We start from the raw sequence: 20,300 nt of genomic DNA, 5'->3' as shown, positions 1-20,300 counted from the left end.
ACATATACATAAAAAAGAATTATTTTTTTTATTTATTTATTTATTTATTTATTTTTCCTTTGGTTTTTTATGTGTTCTTCGATTTTATGCTTATATCTTCATGTCATATTCACATTATTTTTTATTATAAAATTTTTATTATTTTTTTTTTTTATAATCTTTATTATATTTTTTATATATATTTTTTTATTATTATTATTATTATTATTATTATTATTATTATTATTTCAGAAGTATACACTATTTTATTTACCAATTGTAAAAAGTCGGACATTGTTCATGCTTTTATCTTCATTATCTTTCAGCATGTATAATGACATTTGAAGTCTCTTCACTGTACTTGTTCTTTTAAACCACTAGATGGCAGCAAACACACCACTGTGCTCCATGTTCCCTTTCTAAACACTGCCCTGTGCATGCAGAGAAAGCATGCATGTTATGTACAGCTGGCAGCAGCTGATTGGAGGACTCTCTGTCCCCATGGCCACTGACTCCACCCACTGACAACACCACCCTGTGCATGCAGAGAAAGCATGCATGTTATGTAAGACCGCATGCACACCAATCTACTCCTTAAAGCTGGCAGCAGCTGATTGGAGGATTCTCTGTCACCATGGCCACTGACTCCACCCACTTACAACACCGCCCTGTGCATGCAGAGAAAGCATGCATATTATGTAAGACCACATGCACACCAATCTACTCCTTACAGCTGGCAGCAGCAGATTGGAGGACTCTCTGTCACCATGGCCACCGACTCCACCCACCCACACTGGAGCAGCTTCTGGATAGGCCAGAGCTGCCAGCATTAACACATTTAAAGCAGCAAGCGACCTCACAACAGTACAGAGGTGCTCTGCTTGCTATAACTGAATTGCTGGTAAGTCTTTATCTTTATTTTTAACCACTACACATGCTTTTTTTTCTCTCTTGCCAGCTACAACTTATTCCATTCCCTACCTTCTACTGAAATATACCTAAAGCGGTCAATTTGATACCAACTTAATCTGATTTACTAACTACCTTTTACCACTGTTATCTAGTCCATTCCCCTATACACATTATGTAGTTTACACCGACCCATTCCTTGCAATCACCCCCCTACTATAACATATCACTAAACACTATGTTTGAAATACTATTCTTATTACACTAAATAATAATCCATTTGTATCTTTTTATGGCAACATTTATAGCTATGCCTCTGTCTTTTGTTTTCAGTTGTTTATCCCCTGCTTATTGCCTGAAGAAGTGGGCTGTGCCCGCGAAACGTGTTGCATCTTTGGGGTATTTTCAATAAGTGTGTATATCTATACATTTACAGTCGTGGGTGTCTGCTTTAACGGAGGCGAGTCCACCACTTCCTCCCAGCAATTTTTTAAAAATGTTATGTACTTTTATCCTTCTGGCGCCTCTGTTCACCTACCAATATATCACTTCATTAAAGTATAGATATGTTTATCCATTACTCATCAGTCGTGTCTTTAATAGCACACCCCTGATTCGCTGTGTGGTTTGCATATCCCAAATTACAGCATGATCTATAAAGAAATAAGCAAAAGATTTACACATACTGAGCTATATATTAGTTTATACAACTTCAAACAATGGATGCCTGGATAGCAGGTGAACAGGTGTATGAGACCTGTGTGAGTTGCCGGTGCCTAGTCTCAGCCGGATTGCTCTAGTGGCTTAGGATACATCCAAACAAATGAAGAGACAGCACACTACTAGCTGCAATCACTTTGCTTGTATTCAGGAACAAGTACACACTACAGTTTCGGATTTTCATCCTTCCTCAGGTGTTAAAACCGTTTTAACACCTGTTTTTGTTTGGATATATTGTTTGGATATATTAGGTATTAACCTGATTTTTTGTGTACCTGTTTATATTCTATTTCGCATTGCCATTGTTCATAATATATAGAGGAAACTCCTCTTTACAATGTGTATGCCCAGTCTTCTATGTATCAGGTATAGGGTAGTCTAACCATTACATGAATAGTGCATAAATTACTCCAGTGGTCACATTGTTATCCTATCAAGAGATTATATACACATGGTAGATTAAATTTTCGGAGATTTCTAAATGAATGGAGTATAGGTGAAGTCTTCATCAGGCCACCAGGGTTCAGGGTTCCCAACCGATAAATCCATTTGGCCTCTAGTTGGCACAATTTTAGATCAAGGTTACCTCCTCTCGGTCCCATCTTCCATTGTTGAATCACAAGGTATTTTAGGCAAGAGATATCACCTCCATGCATTTCTCTGAAATTTCCGGAGACCAGTGTATCTTTTGGATTCGCACATTTCCAATATGTTCTAGAATCCTCTGTTTGACTTGTCGAGATGTTTCTCCTATATATAGCCTAGTGCAGGGGCATTCTATCGCATATATCACCCCTTCAGTCTTACAGTTAAAGAAGTCCAGGATTTCATAGAGTTTTCCTATTTTTGGGTGCCTGAAAATTTTTGCAGTTCTTGACATTGGGACATGCCTTGCACCGGCCACATTTATACGTTCCTTTTAGAGGTCTCTCCAGCCAGGTTTTTTTTAATGCTTTTCTTGGAGACTGGTTAAAAGGAATGTACAAGTTATCTCCAATGTTTTTTCCTCTTATGTATGTGAAAACTGGAGTCCTAGGAAGTACCTCTCTCAATTGGGGATCTAGATTAAGGATTGGCCAATGTCGGCTAACAATTTTTTTTTATTTCTTCTGACTGTGAGGAAAACATGCATTATATTATCCTTTGGATCAGCTTCCCTATTCCTTGGGATTAGCAACTCCTCTCTGTATGTTTCTTTTGCCTTTTTCTGGGCATCATTTATAACATATGCTGGATAACCCGTCTCTAAACCTTTTCTTTAGAGTTATACACTCCTCATCAAAATCAGAGTCATTAGAACAGTTTCTCCAGGCCCGTAGATATTGTCCCTTGGGAATTCTCTTTTTCAGGGTGTAACGATCGGTGAAGCACAGAGAGGATCTGATTACCGGTGATCTGCAGTATCACTGGGAATACAGATGTATACCAGAATTTAAGTGATCTGCAGTATCACCGATAATCCGATATACCAGCTAACCTCTGTTCACCTGAGTAGAGTGTAGTGTTTTGGTGTAACAGTAACACTTTGAGGACAAGGCCTCAGTGCAGTCAGGAGTACTGCACGGATTCCTTCCGTAGACCCGGACTCTCCAAGACGGGAGGAGTCGGGCTGACAGCAAGAAGGATTGTCTGAAAGTAACCCTCTGGAGGAAGGGCCACTAACAGAACGAGGAACCGCCTCTAACAGTAAGGTCGGTTCTCGAGGTCGGACAAGCCAGGTTGTACACACACGGACAGATAAAGTACAAGATCAGGAGGCAAAGGCGGAGTCTAAGTACAGGCAGGGTTCGGCAACGGGGTATCAGATATATCGAAGTACAAAATCAGGAGGCAGAAGCAGAGTCTAGGAACGAGCCGGGGTTTGGCAACAGAGTATCAGAAATATCGAGGTGCAAGATCAGAGTTCAGGAGGATAGTCAGGCAGGCAAAGGGTCATAACAGATAATCACAATCAAACTAGTACTTTAGCTATCAACAGAATCTAGCTAAGTGTAGGATTACAGCTCCAGCTGGTCCCGGCACACTTGCGGATCTGACTACGGATCTGGGTGCTCCCACGTATGTGATCGCAACGCCAGACAAGGAACAAGTGAACAGCCAGCAGTATATATACATAAGGACCTTTCCAGGACCTCCCTAATTGCTGGACCAATGAGATTGGTGAAACATGTCAGCTGACCCGCCTGGTCAGCTGACTCCCTTCTGGCTGTTATTTAAGGTCTGCCTCTGTGCGCGTGCGCGTGTCACTCTGAATCCAGGTGGACTAGCTGTCCCAGCCACACCAGTACTGTTTTGCAATGTATCGAGTGCGGATTCCGCCGTTACCAATGTGGATTCCGCCGTTACCAACGCGGATTCCGCCGCTCTGCCTATGCGGCGTTCTTTCCGCGTTGTGACGCCATGCTGGACGCAGAAACAGCCGCCTCACCCTGAGAGGCAGCGGCTTTTCCGCGTTTCATCACAGTACCCCCCCCCCCCCCCCCCCCCCCGAGGAGTGGACTCCGGACAACTCCTACCAGGTTTCTCTGGATGTCAAGCGTGAAACTCCCTTCTTAACTCATCTGCATGCATGCGATTCCCTGGTACCCATTGTCTCTCCTCAATGCCGTACCCTTTCCAATGTACTAAATATTGTACCCAGTTCTGAACAATGCGTGAGTCCAATATTTTTTCCACCTCATACTCAGGTTGGTCCTCCACCATCACCGGAGGAGGAGGAGTAGGACCCACATGAACCCCAGGTTTGAGTAGGGACACATGAAACGACCTTACGCCCCACATGCTGGCAGGAAGATCAATGGCGTAAGTGATGTTATTAATTCTTTTGGTCACAGAAAATGGACCCACAAACCTGGGACCCAGTTTGGCAGAAGGCTGCTTCAAGGTCAAGTGACGTGTGGACACCCAGACTAAATCCCCTGGCTGAAACTACCATTCCACAGACCGTCTCTTGTCTGCTTGACCCTTCTGACTCTGGAACGCCTTCTGCAAGTTTCCCTTAACAATTCCCCAATTGTCCCTGAGTGACCTCTGCCAATCCTCTGGTGCTGGAAATGGAGAAGAGAGAACTGGAAAAGGGGAGAATTTGGGTGACCTCCCTGTCACAATCTGGAATGGAGAGAACCCAGATGAGGAATTCTTCAAATTATTTTGTGCGAATTCCGCGAAGGGCAAACATTTTACCCAGTCACTCTGTGCCTCCAACGTAACATCTTAGGAATTGCTCCAAAGACTGGTTAATACGTTCCGTCTGCCCATTTGTCTGTGGGTGGTAGCCTGACGAGAAAGACAATTTCATGCCCATTTGGTGGCAAAATGCCCTCCAGAATCCAGACACAAATTGGACTCCCCTATCTGACACAATGTCTTCCGGAATGCCATGCAGCCGGAAGACGTGAATGATAAACAATTCGGCCAGTTCTTGAGCCCGAGGGGAGTCCTTTCAGGGGCACAAAATGGGCCATTTTGCTAAAACGGTCAACTACCACCCAAATGACCGACATGCCTTCAGACCTGGGCAATTCTCCCACAAAATCCATGGACAAGTGGGTCCATGGCTCACTCGGGGTGGGCAAAGGCTGCAGCCTTCCTACAGATGCCAGCCCGGAGGGTTTACTCTTGGCACAGACCGCACACTCCCTGACATACTCCTTGCAATCAGTTGCCAAAGAAGGCCACCAAGCACACCTGGCAATCAGATCCTGCGTTCTGGCAGCTCCAGGATGACCAGCATTCTTATGGGCGTGAAAGAGTTGCAGGACTTGTAAACGAAATGGCAGTGGGATAAACATGACCCCTTCGGGTTTTCCCTCAGGAACATCCTGCTGGAAGGGGCCCAAAACCTCCGTCCAATCCTCCCAAGTCTATGTGGCGGCTAACACTAGTTTCCGCGGGATGATGGACTCAGGAGCGGGAGGCTGTGCTGTCTCTGGTTCAAAACGCCTAGAGAGGGCATCTGCTTTGACGTTTTTGCTGCCTGGAGTGTACGTGATTATAAACCTAAACCTCGTAAAAAATAAAGACCATCGGGCCTGACGGGGATTTAGCCTCTTAGCCCCCTCGATGTATTCCAAGTTCTTGTGGTCGGTGTAAACTGTGATCGTGTGTTCTGCCCCCTCTAACCAGTGGCGCCATTCCTCAAACGCCAATTTAATGGCCAGAAGTTCCCGGTTGCCTATATCGTAATTTTTTTCTGCAGGTGAAAACCTACGGGAAAAGTAAGCGCACGGGTGTAATCTGCCCTGCAACCCAGACCGTTGAGACAGCACCGCCCCCACCCCAACTTCTGAGGCATCAACCTCCACGATAAAGGGAAAGGACGTGTCCACATGCCTCAAAATTGGTGCTGAGCAAAATAATTTCTTCAAATGAGAAAATGCTGCCACGGCTTCAGGGGACCAGTGGTTGGTATCCGCCCCTTTTTTCGTGAGACTGGTAAGGGGGGCAACTAACGTGGAGTACCCCTTAATGAACCTCCTGTAATAGTTCGCAAAACCTAAAAATCTTTGTAGGGCCTTTAACCCCACTGGCTGTGGCCACTTCAACACAGCTGTAACCTTGGCAGGATCCATTGAAAGGCCCGAGGTGGAAATTACGTACCATAGGAACGTGACAGTGGTCACCTCGAAAATACACTTTTCCACCTTAGCATAGAGCATATTTTGTCTTAATTTGTTCAAGACAAACTTCACGTGGACCCTGTGCTCGGAGAGGTTATTGGAATAGATTAGTATATCATCAAGGTATACCAGCACGAATCTACCCAATACCTCCCGGAATACCTCATTGATTAATTCTTAGAAGACGGCTGGCGCATTGCACAACCCGAAGGGCATCACTAAGTACTCGTAATGCCCGTCGGGTGTGTTGAAGGCAGTCTTCCACTCATCGCCCTTTCTAATGCGGATTAGGTTGTATGCCCCCCTCAGATCCAACTTAGAGAAGATTTTTGCGGCTGTGACCTGCGTGAATAAATCGTCTATCAAGGGTAACGGATAGCGATTTTTCACCGTGATTTTATTGAGGCCCCGATAATCAATACAAGGTCGAAGACCCCCGTCTTTCTTCTTAACGAAAAAGAAACCGGCCCCAGCAGGCGACCGGGAGGGCCGGATGAACCCCTTGGCCAAGTTGTCACGAATGTATTCCTGCATAGCCATCTTCTCTGGACCGGACAAGTTATACAGGTGACCCCTAGGGGGCATACAACCAGCACGGAGATCAATGGGGCAATCGAACGGGCGATGAGGAGGTAATTGATCAGCAGCCTTGGGACAAAATACATCAGAGAACTCAGAATACTCCTCGGGAACACCCTCCACACAAATCTTGGTCTGACCCAATGTCACCTTCCCTAAACACTGTTGGTGACAATGATCGGACCATCTGGTTACCTGACCCGTAGCCCAGTCTATTTGTGGAGAATGGACTTGTAACCACGGCATGCCTAGGATGATAGTGGAGGTTGACATCTGCAATACAAAAAACTGTAGTTGTTCCCCATGCAGTACCCCTAACGTGACCTTCACCTGCGGGGTCTGTGACAGGGGACGATTCCGTTGCAGAGGGGAATCGTCTACTGCCGTGACCTGAATGGGGGGACTCACTGGAGTGAGAGGAATACCCAACTCCTGAGCAAATTCAACGTTCATAAAATTAGCCGCTGAGCCAGAATCAATAAAAGCCTCAGTGGCTACAGACTTATTATCCCATGTAATCGTACAGGGGAGAAGCAATTTTTTCTCTTTTTGGGGTGAGAATGGTGTGCCTAGGGTGTCACCCCCCACTACTCCTAGGCGGACTCGTTTCCCGGCTTGTTAGGGCAGTTTCGCACTCTATGCCCCGCTTCTGCACAGTACAGGCACAATTGTTCAGTTATTTTCCGCCTTCGTTCCACCTGGGTCAGTTTTGATCGACCAATCTGCATTGGCTCGGGTGGAGGCAGGGCCGGAGAAGGAGAGACAGGCGGAGATGTCGTTACTAAGGGTGCAGCGGAAGGTGCCGCATAAGATGTCACCGTGACACGGTGACTGCCCCTAGTCTGCCTCTGATGGCGTAGCCTACGGTCGACTCGAATGGCCGATGAGATGGCCTCATCGACTGTCTTGGGCTCGGGTAAGGTTAAAATTAGGTCGGAGACCTCCTCCGACAACCCAGACAGGAAGTAATCCATCAGGACATAGGTGTCAAATCTGGCGGTAACTGACCAACTACGAAATTCTGCCGCGTAATCCTCGACCGAGCCTCTGCCTTGCCGCAAAAGTTTGAGCTTCCGCTCAGAGGTCGCAGCAAGGTCAGGGTCGTCGTATATTACTGCCATGGCCTTAAAAAATTCCTCTACCGAGGTCAGAGCTGTATCTGTGGGAGGCAGGTTGTATGCCCAGGACTGGGAGTCACCAGTTAACAAAGTTTTAATAAAAATGACCCGTTGGGTCTCAGTTTCCGAGGATCGGGGTCTCAACTCGAAATACGATAACACTCTACTCTTAAAATTCCGGAAGTCAGACTTGTGGCCGGAAAATTTATCAGGTACAGGCATACGTATGTCATCACTAGGAGGGGATCGCACTGAATCAACTGACGTCTGGAGGGTTCGCACAGAGCCTGATAGGGCATCAATTAAGGCTTTGTGCTGGCCCAGTGCTTGATGGATACTATCCACCGAAGTGGCAAGCACAGTCAGAGGATCAGCGCGTGTTTCCATCTGTTTTTTGGTCTGGCGTTCTGTAATGATCGGTGAAGCACAGAGAGGATCTGATTACCGGTGATCTGCAGTATCACTGGGAATACAGATGTATACCAGATTATAAGTGATCTGCAGTATCACCGATAATCCGATATACCAGCTAACCTCTGTTCACCTGAGTAGAGTGTAGTGTTTTGGTGTAACAGTAACACTTTGAGGACAAGGCCTCAGTGCAGTCAGGAGTACTGCACGGATTCCTTCCGCAGACCCGGACTCTCCAAGACGGGAGGAGTCGGGCTGACAGCAGGAAGGATTGTCTGAAAGTAACCCTCTGGAGGAAGGGTCACTAACAGAACGAGGAACCGCCTCTAACAGTAAGGTCGGTACTCGAGGTCGGACAAGCCAGGTCGTACACACACGGACAGATAAAGTACAAGATCAGGAGGCAAAGGCGGAGTCTAAGTACAGGCAGGGTTCGGCAACGGGGTATCAGATATATCGAGGTACAAAATCAGGAGGCAGAAGCAGAGTCTAGGAACGAGCCGGGGTTCGGCAACAGAGTATCAGAAATATCGAGGTGCAAGATCAGAGTTCAGGAGGATAGTCAGGCAGGCAAAGGGTCATAACAGATAATCACAATCAAACTAGTACTTTAGCTATCAACAGAATCTAGCTAAGTGTAGGATTACAGCTCCAGCTGGTCCCGGCATACTTGCGGATCTGACTACGGATCTGGGTACTCCCACGTATGTGATCGCAACGCCAGACAAGGAACAAGTGAACAGCCAGCAGTATATATACACAAGGACCTTTCCAGGACCTCCCTAATTGCTGGACCAATGAGATTGGTGAAACATGTCAGCTGACCCGCCTGGTCAGCTGACTCCCTTCTGGCTGTTATTTAAGCTCTGCCTCTGTGCGCGCGCGCGTCACTCTGAATCCAGGTGGACTAGCAGTCCCAGCCACACCAGTACTGTTTTGCAATGTATCGAGTGCGGATTCCGCCGTTACCAATGCGGATTCCGCGGTTACCAACGCGGATTCCGCCACTCTGCCTATGCGGCATGCGGCGTTCTTTCCGCGTTGTGACGCCATGCTGGACGCGGAAACAGCCGCCTCACCCTGAGAGGCAGCGGCTTTTCCGCGTTTCATCACACAGGGGAATGGGGTGATGGCTGTTCCATGACAGAAGATAATTTGTGGCAGTTGGTTTGCTAAATATTTTAGTCTCTAATTTATCCAGATACGATCTTGTAATTTGAACATCCAAGAAACTCAGGGATTTTTTTTTATCACTTTCGTAAATGAAAAACATCCAGATATCAATTTGGTTGAGGAGTTGGACAAAATCCACAAACATAGTCCTGGGGTTGTCCCACAAGATGAACATGTCATCAATGAAACGGTCCCAGAACAGAACATGCAACGTATATACAGCCAAATCCTCTAAGAATACTATTGTACCACCATCCACGGAAGAGGTTTGTGTACGATGGGGCACATGATGTGCCCATCGCACAGCCTCTTTTCTGAAGATAGCATTTGTTCTGAAATAAAAAGTATTTATGAGTGAGTATAAATCTTAGCAGGTCCACCAGAAAAGAGGAATGGTCCTTCAGATGAATACTTCTAGTGTTAAGAAAATAGTCCACTGCTTTAATGCCTAGATTGTGTTTTATATTATTGTACAAGGATTCCACATAAAGACTTGCTAGCCACACATTTTCATTTACTGATATCCCATGGAGTCTGTTAAGTAAATCCATAGTATCCCTGATATAAGAGGGGAGGCTAGTCACAAAAGGTCTGAGGAAAAAAATCCACATACTGGGTTATCTTCTCAGTAAAACAGCCGTTGCCAGAAATTATTGGCCGGCCTGGCGGGATTTCCAATCTCTTGTGTATTTTTGGAAGCAAATAGAAAGTGTCTATTGTTGGGAATTTTACTAACCTGTAAGTCAAGTCTTTTTTTTTTTTTTTTTTTTTTTTACACAAAACCTCTTTCTCAACAGCTGTATTCAAAAAAGTCTCTAATTCCTTGTAGAAATATGCAGTTGGATTACTCTCAAGCCTACCATAATGATCGTTGTTTTTCACAATTCACATACACATCTCTATGTATTGGTCCTTCTTCATTAGGACAATATTTCCACCTTTGTCTGATGTCTTAATTATTAGTTCCTCATTACTTCTTAGATTTTCCAGTGCGCTCTGTTCACTCCTACTTAATTACATCTCATATCTACTTTCTTTGATTTAGCTAGCTCCTCCAAATCTTTTTCCACAGTTTCTAGGAATATCTGAATCAGAGGGTATGAGCTTATTGATGGGCAAAACTTACTCCTCACAGTCAGATTACTTTCTGGTATACCCAGATTAGTCTCACCCGTTCTGTTCTCTTTTAGAAGGTCATTGAGTATACCTAGGTTACGTGTCTCATTGGCTACTTCAATTTTTTATTTCATAGATTCCGAACTCATATATTAGTATATAGCCATTTTCCTCCCAAATAGATTAATATCTTTAATCATTTCAAAAAGATCAAAATTTGCAGTTGGTACGTATGTCAGGCCCTTTGATAAAACTGAGATTTCAGTGTCACTGAAAACATATAATGTCAGATTTACAACTCTCATTACATCACTGGTTGGTATACTTTCTACTACTCCTCCTCCCTGTTTCTGTGGTGTGAAGGTTTGTATGCCCATTTCTCTTTGTCCCATAGTTTCCGAGGGGTGGTCGGACCCACGGGTTTTAGTTTCTTCACTTTTCCTAAAAAAAAACCCTGTTTTGGTCTTGCACCTCTATCCAGGGTTTCTCTGTTTCTGTTGTTGTTGTAGATGTATTTGGGGTGGGGTCAGGTTGGGATTTCTTCCAATTGTATATTTTCCCGTTTTTGAAATCCTTCCAATCAAGATTATATTTTTATGTTTTTTTATTTTTAATGATTTTTTGTGACTTTGAACTTTCCTCTGTGGTTTTTCCTCTAGTTGTTTAAACTCAGGATGTTCTTTATTTTATTACTTCCTTATGGGCTTCATCTAATTTTTTATTTGTAGTCTCTAGAGTTTTAATTTCTCTCAAGCACGTCATTAATTCAAGGGTGTGTTTTGTTTTTAACTCATCGCAGGTCTTCATGAATTCCCCATTTTTGGCGTTTATGCGGGACACATAAATTTCTGAGGCCTCTCACAGTTATGCCTTCTTTGATATATGTATTGAAACTTAAAACCTCCCACCAGCTCCTGTTATGCTCTTTGTACAGTATATACCGAATATATTTTTAAAAGCTAAATCAATTTAAGATTCAACAGTAGATGTATTCAAAACCATTTGTGAGGTTTCTCCTACGCAGGGAAAAACCCCTTTTGCTTCTGCTATCAAGACACTTACATCTGGTATACTTGAAAGGAAACCTGTTTTACTTGAAATTTTTACCAGTGAACGACCCACACTTTTTTTTTACTTTAACTTCTTTAATAAGGTCAAGGTGTCAGAGTCACCTAATTCTTAAATACACACTTCACAAAATCTGATTTCTATACATTACACAGTCTAACCCTTTCAGAAGTCTAAAATGTAATTTTTAAATACTACTTTTCATAAAAACACTATGAGATAGTTGATTACAGAAAACCAATCAAGGTGGGATTCTCTTATTGCATGGATCGTATAACCCAGTGATGGCTAACCTTTCAGAGGCGGAGTGCCCTAACATCGGCTTATAGATCACTAAGTGCCAATGAAGGTGGGGGGGGGGTTGCGGCACGCCGCGCTGAAAAGTGAGCGTGGCCATGACATTGTATGGGCGGAGCTAACGTAATGATGTAACAGCGAGGCATAAGAAAGCAGTGTTTCCACCATGATGTGGTGAAACGAGGATTCGCATCATGGGTGTGCAGAAACTGTGTGATGCTATTTATTAGTAACCCCAAAGCAGCAAATATAGCTAACTATGACCATTAAATAATAAATACAGCAATAGTTACCCCAGACACCAGAAAATAGATGCAATGTGGGCAACATTTCAGCAGAAAATAGCGCAATGTTGGAAACATTTCAGCAGAAAATCACGCAATGTGGGCAACATTTCAGCAGAAAATAATGCAGTGGGCAACATTTTAGCAGAAAATAAGCAGTGGGCAACATTTTAGCAGAAAATAAACGCAGTGGGCCACATTTCAGCAGAAAATAAACGCAGTGGGCTACATTTCACCAGAAAATAAACGCAGTGGGCAACATTTCACCAGAAAAGAATGCAATGTGGGCAACATTTCACCAGAAAATAAACGTAGTAGGCCACATTTCACCAGAAAATAAACACAGTGGGCAACAAATCACCTGCAAAAAAAGGAATGTACTCACCTGACAGAAGTCTCCTCTCCCGGCCTTTGGCGCGCAGCTCCCCCGACCCCCGGATGATTCTCCTGCATATCTCCCGTGCTCGCGCTGAATGCAATAGCAGGGCTACGGGAAAATGGCGCCTGAAGCCCAATACTGGAGACATAAATAGTCTCCAGTACAGGGCTTCGGGCGCCATCTTCCCGTAGCCCTGCTCTGCCTCCCGGGAGACTACAGGCTGGAGCGGGGCTGCGGGCTATGAACTGATGCAGCGTCTAATAGACGCTGCGGCCAGTTCATGCAGTTCAGCGTTGGCGTGCCAGCAGGTTCAGCTACGGTTGCCGGGTCTGGCATGTGTGCCATAGGTTCGCCAACGCTGGTATAATCTGTCACTGGACTGGACTAGGACGATCAGAACCCAAACCGTGAAAAATATTGCACCAATCATCGCATTCACAAACACTTGTATAGCGGTTGCTAGGGAAACCCGATGTGGCGTGTGTGGGTGGCGCTCTCATCCATCTACAGAGCGTTGCACCGCTAGCCAATTGTATTGCAGGGTTTTCGGCATAGATACCCGCCCACCTCTTCTCGTCATGGTGACATAGAGGACCGCCCATATCTCTCGTCACGGCTGCTCCCACTGCTCATAAGCCTATTATTCCCGGAAGTTCTGTTTACTCACGCCCTCCTGACGTTTTCTGGCAATATTATCAGAAACAACTGATCTGCTGCATGCTTGTTCAGGTTCTACAGCTGAAAGTATTAGAGGCAGAGAATCAGCAGGATAGCCAGACAACTGGTATTGCTTAAAAGGAAAAAAATATGGCAGCCTCCATATAACTCTCACCTCAGATTCATTTTAAGCTGATTGATACATGACTTTAAAGTAAACCTAAACTAAGTGAAATAAATCAGGTTTAACTTACCTGTGGCTTCTACCACCCCCTGCAGCCAACCTGTGCCCGCGCTGGGACAAAACAATCCTCCGGTTCCACACAGTGACCAAGTTTAAGTTCTGGATACTCAACCAGTTGATGGCCACTGTGCAGCCCTCCTTTGCCGGGAGCATCCTGTGCATGCACAGTATGTGATTTTTATCGCTTTTTTCACTGTGTTTAGGCTCACTTTAAGTCGACCCAACCCCTGGTTTCTCAGGTTAGATATTTTTTTTTCCCTTAGTTAACCTTAATGGATAAATGGCCTTTTTTCAGCTAAACTATGAAATGCACACATCAGCTAAATAAATTGGGCAACTGTGGTAGCAGAAACAAAAGTGATAACTCAACGTTTACATTGATAAAACCCCCAAGATGCTCATTACAAGAAACAAAGCTTAGTAGTAAATATCATCTACAATTTATGTTTGGTACATTAGAAAATAAGGACAGATAGAACATGTGTTTTGAGTTTTATTTGGGCAGGACATTTGGTTGTCTTTGAAAGCAGTGTCCAGTTTAGTAAAAATGCTTAAAGAAATTTTGAAAAGATTTTAGCAGTTAAACTTACGTAGAACAAAATGTGTTCTTGTTTTGAAGATATCAATTAGTTATATAACATCTTAAAAGAGTGAGTTGAGTAAAATTATAATAAGGACATCAACTGTGTGTTGTTTACATGTTGTAAATTTATTTCTCATTTGTTATAACACTACATGTATTTATCTTTGTTAAAACTGCTTCACTCGAATGCTCATAATAACTACTCAAGAGTTGACTTTTTTTTACCAACTGAGTTACCCTTCAATTAATTCACAATGTGACTGTAGTTTCAATAACCTGGTTGGACCACTCACCAGAGGAAAAAAATCTATTTAAATGCTGTAAAAAGACATATAATGTATCAACATAACATGTATATAAAAACGTGTGTGTGTGTGTGTGTGTGTGTGTGTGTGTGTATATTGGTGTTCATAGTGTAAGAAATAAAAAAAAATGACATGTGACATGGGGGCTCCCCTCCCGGGCCTCTTTAACCCCTTGTCATTCATGCAGGATGGAACGCGTACGTTAAAAAGGGGCGCTGGGAAAAAAGGGCGCCGGGTTTTTAACGATAAGCATGGATAACGTTTAAAAATGTATTGTACTGTATTTCGTTTAAAATTAATGTTTTATAAAGTTATAAATCATTAAATAATGTGCATTAAATCGGCAATTGTAAAAACGTTAATCTTTCGTTTAAATAGTGAAACGTATAATAACGTTTAAAAAAAAAATTACTAAGTAACCCTCCCTGTACCTACCCCTAACCCCTAGACCCCCCTGTTAGTGCCTAAACCTAAGACCCCCCTGTTGGTGCCTAAACCTAAGACCCCCCTGTTGGTGCCTAAACCTAAGACCCCCCTGTTAGTGCCTAAACCTAAGACCCCCCTGTTGGTGCCTAAACCTAAGACCCCCCTGTTGGTGCCTAAACCTAAGACCCCCCTGTTGGTGCCTAAACCTAAGACCCCCCTGTTGGTGCCTAAACCTAAGACCCCCTGTTGGTGCCTAAACCTAAGACCCCCTGTTGGTGCCTAAACCTAAGACCCCCCTGTTGGTGCCTAAACCTAAGACCCCCCTGTTGGTGCCTAAACCTAAGACCCCCCTGTTGGTTTTTTCGTTTAAAAATAATGTAAAAAAAAAAAAAAAATGTACTGTTTTTCGTTTAAAAATAATGTTTGAAAAAAAATATTGTACTGTTTTTCGTTTAAAAATAATATTTAAAAATGTATAAATCATTAAATAATGTGTAATCATGAGAAGCAGTAATAAAACATTAAGTCTCCGGGCGCCGCTTTTAAAACGTTATTTTTCTCCGGCGCCCTTTTTTCCTATCGGGCGCCCATTAAACGATATTTATTATAGGAGTGAATGGCGGCGCCCGATTTGTCCACTAGCCTCAGGCGCCCGAATTTACTGTTACCGGATGGAACAGCCAGAATGCGGAGCCCCGGTCGCATGGGGCTTCACACCCTGAGCTATACCAGCTTGCATGGTCCATAGTATCGGGGGAGGGGGTTCTAGAGGAGAGTGGTGGCCAAGCCCTCTCCCTCTCCCCCAGGACCCTTGTTTAATTCATTGACAAGGCGCTCTTCCCCACAGGAGGAGGTGAGGGGCAGACAATGCCCGGGGGGGGGGGGTCATTATGGCATTTGGGAGTTCCCTTTATGAAGTGGACGCCCAGATCCCAGCCCCCTCCCCAGGAGAAATTAGTATATAAGTGCAGAGCTTTCACTGTAAAATTTAGAAGCGTAAAATTTGATGTTCAACCATCACTATTATTCAGTACGTGACAAATTAACAATTCTATCTATCATATAGACCTAGACAGCTTTTCCATATAATATAAGTGCATAATCCCCCTCATCATTATCTTATCACTGCACATTGAAGATCAAACCTATGCCCAACCTTTTCACAGGTAAAAAATTCTATTGAATATAACTTATCAATGGAAACCCAATTAAGGCCCTTATCCTCCAGTTTACATTATCCAACAGTCACCGATATAGACTGACCTGGTTTCGTACCCACTATGCAGAATTACCCAACGTCTCTTGGAAGTAGAATCAGAATCAATTTATTTCGGCAAGTAAGTTTACCCCTACAAGGAATTTGTCTTGGCAGTTGCTTAAAAAACGCAAACACAAGCAAAAAAAAAATATAAGGACAGACAGTATATATATATTACAAGTGAAGGACAGTATGTGAGTATAGTGGCAGTAAGCAAGGTGAGAATTGTTCATTTTCAGTTCTGTGCTGATTACTTTCAAGTCCTAGCAGCTCTAGCATACCTGAGATTAACCATTAACCTGCAAATACCCCAAGAAAGGAGATTTTCCTCATTGATTACTCAACCAATTCTCAATCTGATTATTCATAGAAATGTGGAACAGCAACTTACCTGCCTTGTCTACACACCTGAACCTGTTTTAAGTTCAAAGTTCGACGTTATATACTTTCGATAACTTTATTCAGTGCTGATTGCAGGGTCGTAACTAGATTTAATAGAGCCCATCTGCAAAAAAAGATAGCATGGGGCCCCCTTTGACCCCAAACCCCACGGGATTGGGAGCCAGTGAATGGCAGCAGAGAGTGTTCTACTGTGAAGCAGCCTCTGGAAGCAGGAAAAAATTACACATGCTTCTGCACACGGTTTTTGTGAGTAAATGGGGAGATATATTTGCTAATTGGCTGCACTTGCAGTTGGAAAGAGGGGGGTGGAGGGGCTCCCAAAGCCTCTGGGCCCCCCCTGCGATGGCAGGGGTCACAGGGGTGATTGCTATGCCTATGGCTGATTGTTTATACAGTAGTAGCTTGTTTAGTTTAATTTACTTCTCCCAGATATACCGTACATACCCACTAACCCACTATAGGTTATCACTAAACAGATACCTTTCGTGTCCTTACCTCTCCCTCTAGATTGTAAGCCATTGGGCAGGGTCCTCCTCCTTTTGTGTCCTACCTGATCATGCACCTCCATTACTGTGAACCCATGCTATGCATCTGAGTGAACCTAACTTGCCTAATCTCCATGCTCCCCTCCAGTGACTGACTAAGCATTACCTTGTACTCATACTGTGCTGCATGATCTGGTCTTTCTTGTATTCATGTATTGTCATTTTGCTGTATGTCACCCCTAAATATTGTCTGTAACCTAAACTAATGTCCAGAGCTGCGTAATATGTTGGCGCTTTATAAATACAATAAATAAATAAATAACTTCCAACCCATCTTCTACTCAAAATTCCATATCTTCGCCCCTTGATACCATGCATGAAACTCAAGTCAATACCATTGAACTCTTTTGTTAGGGTCCCTTTAATACTCGACCACTGCATCCCAAATGTAGACATGATATCTGTTCCTGCTTCTCCCAGAAGGACACCTAATGATGATGGCTGATTCAAGGATTCCTCCTTGGGTGATTTCATACGAGAGTCCTTTACAAGCATGCTTCCAGCCGTTAGTGGCCTAGTTAATAGGGCGGATGTGCTTTTAGTACTCCCATCCTTTAGTTTGGATGCATCAGGTCTTGCACACAGTTATTCTTATCTTCCATCAAGGTCTTCACAAGCCATGCACTTTACGCGTGCATGAAAAAAGCGTGCCAGGAAAAAAAGGGCCCGGCTGTATAACAAAATAACGTCGGTGGATAATGAAATCTTAATAACGATAATTATTGTTGTCAAACTTGGTTAATGATAAATACAGTTTTAAAAACAGATTCGAGAAAATAATGAAAAGATAGTAACGTTAAAAATCATTACGCAATTCAACAATACAGCTTAACCCAACCCTACTCTCACACAGAACCCTCCCCTGGTGGTGCCTAAAACTAACCACTCCCCTGGTAGCACCTAACCCTAGCCACCCACCCGGTGGTGCCTAACCCTTACCACCACCCCTGGTTGTGCCTAAGCCTAACCCCCCTGGTGGTGCCTGACCCTAACCACCCCCTGGTGGTGTCTAACCCTAACCACCCCCGCTGGTGTTGCCTAAAGCTAACCGCCGCCCGGGTGGTGCCTAACCCTAACGACTCCCCCTGGTGGTGCCTAACCCTAACCACTCCCTCTGCAGAAACACCCTTTTACACATAGAAACAATAATATCTTTGATAACATAAAATCTGTACATACATAATATGACAAAAATGTTGCAAGCTTCTAAAACGATAACATACTTCAAAAACGGTAATGCTCTAATGTTATTAACAATATTTATTGGGCGCCCTTTTTTCTGCTTTTTTTTCGATAATTGCATTAAAGTCTATGGTGGTGCCCTATTCGTCTACCCCTTTTTTCCTGCTACCCACTTTACTATGAGTCTATTACTGTAACTGGTTAATATTTGCAGTTTTGCGGTTTATCACCAATTTGCATACTGCTAAAATAGTATATCCCACATTGTTCCGTATAGATGGTCCGTGATTTAGATTTGTTATGTCTGATCATAGCACTGAAATGTATTACTGATGATTGACTTTGCTTTGTTACCAATCTTTTAAAACCAATAACATTTTTAATGTGAAAAAAAAACTGCTTTACACAAACCAACTTGTAATTCACTGAATACCTTTTCTTTTAGGGAGCCAGAGGATTTCCTGGTGCACCTGGACTTCCTGGATTAAAAGGACACAGAGTAAGATCATGTTATGCCATATATTTACGTGTTTGCAATTCTGGTGACCATTACAAAGCAGCATTTTCAGATATGGAGTCCTAAAAGTTTGTTAGTTTGTAATGATTGGATTACATGAAATTTGTTGCTTCAGTTTTTAACATGAGTTTTTCAGCCACTGCAAAAAAAAAAAAAAAAAAAAAAAAGATTAAGGCTTCTTTTACACTGCAAACCGCAATTTTGATTTGTGATGCAGGAATTTTTTTTTAACCACCCTGGCGTTCTGATAACATCGCCAGGGAGGCTGCGGGAGGGTTTTTTTTAAATTACAAAAAAACTATTTCATGCAGCCAACTGAAAGTTGGCTGCATGAAAGCCCACTAGAGGGCGCTCCGGAGGCGTTCTTCCGATCGCCTCCGGCGCCCAGAATAAACAAGGAAGGCCGCAATGAGCGGCCTTCCTTGTTTTGCTTACACCGTCGCCATAGCGACGAGCGGAGTGACGTCATGGACGTCAGCCGACGTCCTGACGTCAGACGCCTCCGATCCAGCCCTTAGCGCTGGCCGGAACTTTTTGTTCCGGCTGCGCAGGGCTCAGGCGGCTGGGGGGACCCTCTTTCGCCGCTGCTCGCGGCGAATCGCCGCAGAGCGGCGGCGATCGGGCAGCACACGCGGCTGGCAAAGTGCCGGCTGCGTGTGCTGCTCTTTATTTGGCGCAAATCGGCCCGGCAGGGCCTGAGCGGCAGCCTCCGGCGGTGATGGACGAGCTGAGCTCGTCCATACCGCCCAGGTGGTTAAAGCATATTACAAATCTGAATCACATGCAAAATCATATCAAAGTCCGGAATTGGAGTTGTAATGTCATGTAGTGGAAAAGAGTCCTCAATGATACATAAATACATAATTGCAATAACCATAATTTAAAATGTAATTGAAAACCATTGTTCTCTATCAATGATTATACGACCTTAATTGTTAAAAGCAGGGTTCCTAAGGTAACAAATTATGTGTTCACTTTTAAATTCTGTAACTTTGTTTTCTTTTTACAAGTTTTTTTTATTTTGGTACAGAACAATTTTATTGCTTTTGACTCAGTTTGTCACTAAAAATAATTTACATAACATAGCCCTCAACCATAAAACACCCTGATATCCATCGTACAACTTATGGTTAAAATTAATCACACCTGTTGATAGCTAGTTGGGTATTTACCATTTACCAGGTCATTAACTCTGAAGTGTGAATGTGACTTTCTACAACCAGGCCAGTTTTTGCACCAAGTATTTAATGCCTGGTACACAGGGTTATATTTTCTAGCAAATTTACTGCCAAATCGATTATTTCCAACACGTCCTATCTAATTTTGAATTGATTTTCCAATCTATTTTCCTTAAAAGTGTCGGAAATCAGATTTGACATGTCGGAAATAATGGATTTGGCAAAAAATCTTTTTTTTTTTTTTGCAATAAATTTTTAATGAATTTGAATATTAAACATACATGTTCAACAAAACATTGGTTCTTAGATAGTCGAGTGAAAAAGCATTTGAAGTTGGAGTTGGTACCTAAT

General features: G+C 43.5%; 1 protein-coding gene across 1 annotated transcript in view; it reads left to right on the top strand.

Moving 5' to 3' along the window:
* Window positions 1–20,300, top strand: part of COL5A2 (collagen type V alpha 2 chain) — a 1,703,177-nt gene that overhangs the window by 617,021 nt on the left and 1,065,856 nt on the right. Inside the window, exon 11 of the mRNA XM_068247348.1 lies at window positions 18,700–18,753. Coding sequence (XP_068103449.1) covers window positions 18,700–18,753 — 54 coding nt within the window. The remainder of the gene's footprint in view (window positions 1–18,699; window positions 18,754–20,300) is intronic.

The sequence above is a fragment of the Hyperolius riggenbachi genome, chromosome 7 (assembly GCF_040937935.1).
Source record: "Hyperolius riggenbachi isolate aHypRig1 chromosome 7, aHypRig1.pri, whole genome shotgun sequence".
Taxonomy (NCBI): domain Eukaryota; kingdom Metazoa; phylum Chordata; class Amphibia; order Anura; family Hyperoliidae; genus Hyperolius; species Hyperolius riggenbachi.
Note: the sequence above shows the minus strand (reverse complement) of the source record. Positions and strands in the feature narration are given on the sequence as shown.